General features: G+C 34.9%; 1 protein-coding gene across 4 annotated transcripts; it reads left to right on the top strand.

The window, feature by feature from the left end:
• Nucleotides 1–3,506: 3,506 nt before the first annotated feature.
• Nucleotides 3,507–8,344, top strand: LOC126701245 (PLASTID TRANSCRIPTIONALLY ACTIVE protein 6, chloroplastic). Of its 4 annotated transcripts, none has more exons than XR_007647259.1 (7): nt 3,508–4,079; nt 4,164–4,232; nt 4,349–4,453; nt 6,191–6,310; nt 6,802–6,891; nt 6,984–7,166; nt 7,932–8,344. XR_007647259.1 is itself a non-coding variant. In XM_050399347.1 (6 exons), the coding sequence occupies exons 1-6, from the start codon at nt 3,597–3,599 to the stop codon at nt 7,098–7,100; spliced, it is 984 nt and encodes a 327-aa protein (XP_050255304.1). In that variant the 5' UTR covers nt 3,508–3,596; the 3' UTR covers nt 7,101–7,413. The 4 variants fall into 4 exon arrangements, 2 of the variants coding, with proteins under 2 accessions (XP_050255305.1, XP_050255304.1); XR_007647258.1 differs by having other exon boundaries at nt 6,984–7,322; XM_050399347.1 differs by lacking the exon at nt 7,932–8,344 and having other exon boundaries at nt 6,984–7,413.
• Nucleotides 8,345–9,990: the final 1,646 nt, after the last annotated feature.

Here is a 9,990-nt window from a genome sequence, read left to right as displayed (position 1 = left end):
TCTTTCAACCAATATGTATATAATATTTGCACACAGTACACAACTAGTTCTATAATTTATATCAAAACAAATGAGGGTGATTGTCATGAGTTGACGACCGACATAAACTTTTTTAATACATTTAAGTTTTGATTATGGACTTAAGTGATTGACTAGGGGATTTTCACTGCACCTATCCAAATTTAATTATTATGGACTCTTTTATTTTAATGATTTTTGTTCATGTCATTGCAAGTCTAATATTTCTATTGACCTCAAGGTGGGAGTTTAGTAGTTAACACCTCATTTGTCTCACCTTTAGCGTTTGGGTTTGAGTCATGCGAGATGCATTAGTATTGGGCTTGGAGGAGCCATCTAGCGCAAGGGTTTAACTTGTTGCAGTAGAAAGTGACTTGCTCTCAAGATTCCACATTTTTCTTTCAACCAGATATATATGTGTGTGTGTGTGTGTGTCATGAGTTGACAACCAACATAAACTTTTTTTTAGAGAGTTTTAACCTATGGCATCTACTCCTGATGATTGCTCTTTAAGTTTTGATTATGTACTTAAATGATTAACTAGTCACTACACCTATCCAAATTTAATTAAATATTAAAAATATAATATAATTTAGTTATAAATATACTCTATCATTAATAGTTAGATAATATCTCACTGGCTATTTGTAAAGTATAAACTTTTTTACTTTGTTTTGCTAACAAAACCAATATAAACCAAAACATAAAAGTAAACATATATTATGAGATTAATCAAAAGTCAAATTTCTTTATTTTATATATATGATAGACTATATAGATAGCTGGCATCTAATTTATTTATTTCTAGGTTCTTTTAAGTGTTTGCACATAATAAAATCACACTTTCTACTGGAGTTGTGTATATAACTTGCACACGTACGTAATGATATGTATGACTACAAAAAGTCTCTCTTAGTTTTTTAGGGTGTGGCGAGTGGCGACATCAAACCCTAGACATTAGATAAACCCTGTACTTGTCCTAGTGAAAGGTTGTAGTCCCCTCTTGTTTTCTTTATATATCTTTTTTTTTTTTTTGGTAATAGACGATTTCATTAAAACAAAACTAAGGAAGAACAAGAGAAACAGGACACAGCCTGGACAGGTAAAAACCCTTACAATCATCCTCATAAGCCTTAAGAGTGCTCACAGGCGGGCTCTCATAGTAAGCAATTTCAGCTTCTTGACTAATACTCAACCTAGCTAAACTATCTGCACACCGGTTTGCTTCCCGGTAGCAGTGCTTGAAAAGAATCCGGTGGAAACGAGAGATCAAGCTCCTGCAGTCATCCAAAACAGGGGATATTACATTGTTTACATATTGATCATTACTAATAGCATCCACAATAGCCCTTGCATCCAGTTCAACGATGACAGCATCTATGTTGAGATTACAGCATAAAATAAGGCCCTCCCTTAGACCCCAAAGCTCAGCTATAAAGCTGTTTGTGACTCCTATACGTCTGGAGAAGCCCCTAATCCAAAGCCCACGATCATTCCTTATCACTCCCCCACATCCAGCCACACTCGGATTGCCACACACCGAGCCGTCCGTATTAAGCTTCATCCACCGTTTTCTTTATATATCAATAGGGCTTGTTTTATCCCAATTTCTTCTCTCTTTTTTTGTTTCTTTCTCTTGTACATTGCTTATTCCTTTTGCCTTATTTTGTTTATATGTTCACATTAGGTGTTTTAAATCTAACCATGGAGAATATATATGATATAATTGAGATGTGCTGTTGGCTTAGATTGTCAAAAAATGGGAGACAAAACCTTTAATCGAGCAAACTCCACTAAAGCAATAGGTGGAATATTTGACCTACAGAGGTCAAGTTCTCTCACACTCCTATATATAGGTCAAAATTTATGAACTTCTAGTTAGGTATATGACCAAAAAGGTTATGAAATTCTTAGGACAATTGTTTGGTTGGCAAGTTTGACGAAGAGATGGGTGTTGAAAGTTTTATGCAGGTTAGGGTTATGATTGACATATCCAAATCCTTAAGTCGTTGGAGAAAAATAAAGCTAGTAGGAGGAAACATTAATTAGGCATCCTTTAGGTATAGGCATCTCTCAAAATTTGACTACTAATGTGTGTGATTGGACCATAGGAAGAAAAAGTGCTTTTGCTCTTTAGAAATGATCAAAAGTATGAGACTCAACTTAGAGCATTGTACAATGGGCAACTGTGGAAGGTCTCCAATGTGTTACCACTATCCTATTCCATCCTACATAATGGAAAACCTACCAATGACTTCAAACGAATTCGAGGACTCCACTAAGAAGATCCACTTATCCCCTTACTTATTGTTGATTTACGCATAATGTTTACATGCATTTATTAGCAAAGCAATTACTTTATAAGAGATATATGGCTATTCTTTTTTTTTTTTTTGCTTGCCCTGTGGCCTTAATTCCCAAACTTTTTTGTTATGTGACATGTTTCAAAAAAATTTTGCTTTATAACCAAAGTTGGAACTTAAGTTTCCAAGTAGTAAATCAAGTCTTGGAGACTTGAGTTCTAAGTTACAAAAAATAATAATATTAATAAAGGAAATGGCACTCTCACTCTCATTCTCTCTTTCTCCACTAAAATCTCAGTACACTCATTACTCACAAAAGGATTACAAAACTACTATGGAAGGCTATTCCAAACTCTAATTAAAACTCATATATGATACTTTAAGTTCGGTACACTCATTAGGCTTCCCAATTAAACTAAAATACATGGTTGTATTGGCCAATGAGATACAATCAATTTTTTATTTTTTACATGAATAATCAAATTCAATACAATCATGTGTTTCAATTTTACTGAAGAGTATAATGTATTGCACATAAGACATTGTATTTAAATTTTACTCCAAAACCAATAACTAATTTCTCATAGGCTGTTTCTCAAAAAAAAAAAAAAAAAAAAAAAATTCTTATAGGCAAAACATCCATCTAATGCTTTAATGCAAGAAAGAGGAAATTTTAAACATTTGTCTAGATTTAGTCTTAACCATACCCATTTGTCATTTGACTCATAAAATGCAAGGCACTACAACTTTTAGTGCATAAATTTTATAAATTAATATGTTAATGAATGTGATTGGTAGCCTTCAAACCTTTAACTTTTTAATTAATGAATGTTTATTTTTATTTTTATTTTTATTATTATCAACATACCAATTTGTAAGCTTCATGTTATAAAACTTGTAATATTCTTAAAAATTATTGTCTACTTAAAGAATGTTTAGATACCACTTATTTTGCTGAAACAGACAAATTATTATTGAAAGTATTATAGATAAAGGTAAAAATTAATTGAAATGGTATAATAAAATCATAAATAATATTAAAAAGTGTCGTGAGGTCTATAAATAATACAAAAAATAAACTAAATAATAAAATAATTTTAATTTTTAATCTTAACTCAGACATGCAGTTAATCCCTCCCTCCAAAACAAATGATTTTAAATTAACTAGTATAATATCATTTTCAAAAAAAAAATCTAATCAACTCTTCCCTATCTCCTTCCACTCTGCTCATTCTCACTCACTCCACCATTACAAAACCTCCTAATCCAAAACCCATGTCTCTCCCCATCACCACCACCTTCCTCTTCTCACCACCATACAAGCTCCCCACATTCACCACCCCACACTCCTCACTCCTCTTCCCCTCCCCACCGCCACTCCTTCTCAAACGCACCATTCCCACTCCCACCCCTCTCCGACGCAACAACCCATTCCTCACCCGCGCTGACGACGGCGACGGCGACGGAGCCGACCCCGACGACTACGACATGGACGAGGACGAGCTCGAGGAAGTCGACAACAAGAAAGACTTCGACATCGAGTACCACTCCGAATCCACCTCGCTCTCTGCTACCGCCGACGAAGACATCGACATGGTACAGAGCAAGACTTTTGTGTCAACACAAGGTTGGGACTCCGAGATGGTTGTCGATTATAGGATCAACGAGGAAGAGTTCCATAAGATTTCCTTGCTTCACTGCGATTTCTTTATCAGAAAACCCCCTGACCCAGATAACGATGTCTATGATTTCAGAGAGGTTCATTTTGTTTTTCTAATACTTGTGCTTTTGTTTTGGTTATTTTTGTATTGTTATTTTGATTTTGGTTCTTGGGTTTTGTAGATGTATGTTACTCCTCCTGATACTGATGTTTATGCCATTCCCAAAGTGCTTGCTCCAATGCCTCAAAAGGTAAACCTTTTTTTTTTTTTTTTTGGGTGAAGCAAATGACATATACACATTCAATTTTAGTGTCTTTTTAATAATGGGTTTTCTTTTTTCTTCCTCTTTATGTCAAAATTTTATAGTACATTCGCTGTGCAATGAGTGATTATGGATGCTACAATGTCACAGAACCGCCCATTGATGCGCCTCGAGATCCATTATATAAAACCGAGAGGGAGATCTTTAAGGTATGAGTAAACTATTATTGCTCTATTATGTGTTTTGTGTCATCTAGTTAGTGTTAAATTGAATTTTCCATTTACATAATTACTGAACTACTGATATATTTCAATTTATGGTACCTAAATCCTAGATCATTATTAAGAGACATTAAGGAATTTCGTAGATCATGGCATTAGAGTTAGAGAAGAGTTCAACTTTCTTTGGCAATACAAGATGGGGCTTTTTTTATTTTCGTTTTGGACATTTGGTGTGCAAGCCGGAGGTTCTTGTTTAACAGATTATTTGAGATTGTAGCCAGTCTTTATTTTCTCACTTATGTTCAATAATGCATTGGGTTGCCATATTCTTCACTTTTGCCTTTTTCTTCTAGAAAAGTTGGGGCATCGTTTGTAGGCTTTCTTTGTGATCGTGGACAATACTATAGTTTGGCATATATGTGGCATAGCTACTTCTGCGAATGCCTATTTGTGTTTAATCTGTGTGACAAATTGGTTAGTAGGTAGTCTTGCTGAGTGAACTAGCTTCATGATGTTCCCAGTGTGATCATAAGAAGCTTTTTGAATATATATATATATATATATATATGTAGACACACACACACACACACACTAATTTGATTGTGTTTCGGTGTTAATCTCAGAGGGTTTGATTGTGTTTCAGTGTTAATCTCAGAGGGCTTGCTGCACTTATGCCCACTGTGTAAGGTTGGCAGCATGAACGTCTGTAGCCAAGTTGTATGTTGCCCCTTTAGATGGGAGATAGAGTATTGGGAAGGGACAGGCACCCTATTATTCTTTTGTCCTGGAGATTGAAATGAATCAGAAATTTGATAGGAAGAAGGCTTATAATTAACCCTTGATTGTATTTTTCAAACTCCTCCTCCCCCTCCCTTTTTACAAATTTTTTGAAGTAAAGGAACTCTTAAATTTATTTGTTAGAGTTGGTCCTTCCATTTATTTGTAATACAATCAGAAAAGATTGAGAAACAAGAGACTGCAGGTCTTCTCACAACATACTTGATGATAAAAATAGTAAAGCAACAGAGAGGGAAAAGATGGGGTGGAGGAGGGGACTGGTACATGTGAGAAGAGGAATTTTTTATTGTAAAAGGAGAGAAGTATTTAAAACTATAAGTACCTGAACATGTTTCACAAGGATGCAAAATCATTGACATTACATATGGAGGTTTACAATTGATCTCTACCATAAAGACTAAAAGAATAGGGAACAGTTTTATATTCTTTAATAAGAAAGTAGAAAACTTTAGCCTCTGTCATAGCATTGGCAAACCTACCTTTCATATTGGTGAAGAAACATTGGGCACATATCTTTTCAATTATTTTTTTTGTTTTCTTTTAGGTATAAGCTATAAGGAAATGTCCGAACTAAAATTCCTATTTGCATGGGAACAATTTTGGCAGATCCATTGGCTGCTGAAATCACTGTCTTTTGTTTGGACAGACATGCAATATGTTTGATAAATCCCAAAGTTCAAATACTTCAAGAACATTGAAAATATTAGTGTGGCCTGGCCCTTTAGCTGCCCCAATAAATTTCAGGATGTCTATTTGATAGCATGACATGATAGGATAACATGGTCATTTGAACAATGCCTTCAATATTGTAGTTGGTTTCTCTTAAGATGCTAATTAAATAATATTAAGAACTGAAAGGATGAAGTTCTTCTTTTCCTGATTCTTTACTGTTAGCAACAGCATCACCGGGCTGCATTTCTGTTCCAGGTTTTCTTGACAAAGCACTATAGGAACCGGAGGTTGGATGACCCAGAGTTCGTGCTTGATTTTGAGGAGATTTATGTTATTGATTCCCAAACAAAATCAATTACCAGAGCTAAAGTTTTGGTGAGGATATTTATTTGTGAATATTAGTTTTAAAACTGCAATGACTATTCTTCTTATGCTTCTTGTGGACGTGGAATGGCTATTTGCTTCTTTACCTCTGGAGTTTTGATTTTTTCTTTTCTTTTTGTTTTGGCTACCTTTTGATTTTGATGAATAACTTTGTTTAAGCAGTTTAGTTGTAGGACCATGTTTCCAAATTGAAAGTGGTGATGCTTAAGGTTATTGGTGAAAATTTTTAGGTCCCCCACTCCCCTAAAAAAAGGATCCCTGAAAAGGAAGTGAAGATTTCTAATGATAGAGATGTTTGACTTGACCATCATGACCGAATCCCTTTTCATTATGTGATTCTTTGTACCATAGGTTTTAGTTTTAGCAAGTACATGAGGAATCCTTTTTTCTCTGCCTGTCAATCTTTTTATAGTTCTAGTTCATGTTGTGACTTATTAGATTTATTTATTTTATTTTGAAAAGGTTGATATTACCTTCTGTAGGTCACAGTTCCAGGAGGAAGAAACAGAGATAGAAAGAGTGACTTGCTTGTAATACGAGATAAAGGGAGCTCCTTCAAAATAATTCCTCTGGTGACTATCCCTGATCTTTATCACTCTCTGTAAGTCTATTTCTTTTGCATGTCAGCATGTCCTGATACATTGTTCCCTTATAATGCTTCCAGAGCGAGAGAGATAATCCTTCCACTGTGATAGAGAGACAAGAGTGGGACAAGACCAGGGAAGACATGGAGAAACATCTTAGAAAGCTACGGGACTTCAGCGTTTCAAATTGGTTCTAGTCACTCTGCAGATTTTCAAGATTGCTTCATGAGGATTAATGAGAGCCACATAGAGATTGTTTGGAGGTAAGCGCTTGTAAATATATTGACATTTAAACTTCAGCATATGTTAGCAATATCGGCATAGATGACCCCTTCTGCAAGGAATTGCTGCTGATTAGATTGAAGTTCCTTGGATTCAATGAGTTCTGGGCACTTCACCAACTTCCTTTTTTGTATCTGGTAGTTTCTTTACCTTGTATTTCAATATAATTTGAGGTGTATTCATACCATCATTATGTAATTCTAAATCAATCTGTTTTTTAGAACACCAGTCTCTCCCTTCATAGATTTCCATGTTGCCTCTATTTTGCTTTGCCATGCCTGAGGTGCTTAGGTAGACATATTTTTGTGGTTAATACCTACTCTCCTATGCTGGCCAATGTTGTTTCAATCGCTCGGACAATTTACTTTTATAAAAGAAAAGGATATTTCATTGAGAAGGGATGACAGCCGTTTCTAAAAATCTGTCCCTACATTACCCTAGGAGAGCTCTTGTAGAAGAACTATGTTCTCTAGTCTCTACCAATGAATAATTAAATCCTAATGGCAATCTACCAAAACTAATACCCAAATTAGTCTATTTGGGTTTTAGATTTATTTTTTTCTTTATAAGTCGATAGTTACAACAACAGGTAGAGGGGATTTGCGAAAAATATTTGTCTCTACATTATTGAGTTATAAGACTTTTGACAAATGAGCTTCAGAAATTTAGTTTAAAAAACTGATATCTCAATCATCCCTCTGGCATTAATCACTTGATCTCTACTTTTCTGTGCACTGGATTGATAGTGGAGCCCAGCTGAGCAGAATTCTGAAAGTCAGGCTTAGCATCACATATCCAAAAGCTTTATGCAGACACCATATGCAGGCTTATTGTTCAACACCAAAGACCCAGTGCCAGTTAGATTCGGTTGATTAATGGATCTTATTTAATTCTAGTTAAATTATTAATATTTGGTTGTTCAACTATGATATAAAGTTCAATTTAATCCATGAACTTAAAATTTTCCTCTGGAAAATTGCATGGAATGCAATCCCAGCTCTTGAGATGCTTAGGAACATATTTGAGATTGAAGATATTACTTGTTTGCTAGTTATGGGGACTTGGAAACTGCGGAGCACCTTTTCATTTCTTGTCATGTGGCTCAAATAGTGTGGTCTTTGTCTGATTGGCCAATCAATTTCCATGAGTTTGGATTAAACTCCATGAGTAGTTGGATTGGCTTAATTCAACAGCCTTAAGATCTCTAGGGAAGATGAACATAATTTTTGCTCTGCTGTGAAAATATTTGTGAGATGCTCTGGGTGGTTCATAATGGTTTGCAATTGGATCCACACATAATTGATCCTATTGTGATGGCTAAGAGATATCAATAGTGTCTACAACTCACTAAAGATGGCGCGGTTGGCAAGAAAGAGCAGAAATCTCATCAAGGAAGTAGGAAAAAATATTTAGTATAAAGTGATACCACGTCAACCGTATCAAAATCCAATAATTGAGAGATATGTGTGCAAAATAAGTATATCAACATTTCGCCATTGCTCTCAAGGTCTAAAGGGTGTTAGTGAATAGTTATTTTTTGCGCATATGTATCTTGTTTATTGGATTTTGATACGGTTGACGTGGTATCATTTGATACCAAATACTTTCTTGAAAGTATAATAAAATATAAACTTTGATGCAACTGTGAGAAGGAAAGAGATTGTATTCAAAGTTTTAGTGCGTTGAAATGACACCTCTCCAATTTTGGCTATTTGTCACCATTACAACGAGACATTGAACTCAAGCCAAGTCCATGAGAAATTCCTTGGATATTCTAAGTATTCCTAACTGCTGTGTGAACAGATAATGGAATTGAATTCCGCATGGACTGAGTAATGGATGTGGAGGATTCTTTGTGCTTTATGGGTTGAAGCACAAGCAGCATTATTAGCCATTAAAATGGCAAAAGAGTAAGGGTTTTCGGCAATTATTCTAGAAAGGGATGCTCGTAATGTAATTGAACCCATTAACTGCTCTACTCTGTTGCCCCACTCGTCTATAGCTGCCATTACTGCAAATATTTTTACTTCTTTTACACTTTCTTGCTCTTTGGAAGGTTACCCGTGTAAAGAGAGCAGGGAACACTCTTGCCCATGAAGTAGCCAAATGGGCAACTTCTTGTAATTTGTAAGGGAGACACTCCATCTCCAACATTTCACGTTCTATGCTTAATCCTTCTATTGGAGAGGAAAAATAACAAGGTGTTTCAGATACATGCATCCCCATACTCACATGAGGGTGGGCCTCACAACCATCTCATTGGAGAGGGGGCTTCTTCCTCCTAGACTGTAATTTTGGATTCTCTTTGATGTTAATGTTACAATTATTTAGATTAAAAAAAAAAAAAGAGTTCAGTTTAATCATTAGATTATTAATTGTGTCATCCTTTTAACTTTCAAAATGAAATCAATTTCACCTTTAGATCTCATCTTTTCATTTAAATTTTAACAAAATTCATGAATATGACCAATTTAAAAGGTTATTATGGAAAGTGCCAACATGTCAAATTCAAGTTAATTTCAACTATTAAACTCAATGATAACATTGACTTTATTTTGAAAGTTGGGAGACTAATTTGACAGAATTAATAATTGAGGAACTATAAGTGCGTTTGGATAAGCTTTGCAAATTACTTATTTATTGAAAATTGTAGAAAATGATAGGAAATTTTTTTGGGTGTGGGACTCACCAAAAGAAAGCTCAAAAAGTCCAAAAAACTAGCCTTGTTTAGGCTTGTCAAACGCACACCAAATTGGACTCCCCAATAATTATAGGACCAAATTAGTTATTTAACCTAAATTTTAT

Source organism: Quercus robur, chromosome 9 (assembly GCF_932294415.1).
Source record: "Quercus robur chromosome 9, dhQueRobu3.1, whole genome shotgun sequence".
NCBI classification, from domain to species: Eukaryota; Viridiplantae; Streptophyta; class Magnoliopsida; order Fagales; family Fagaceae; genus Quercus; species Quercus robur.
Note: the sequence above shows the minus strand (reverse complement) of the source record. Positions and strands in the feature narration are given on the sequence as shown.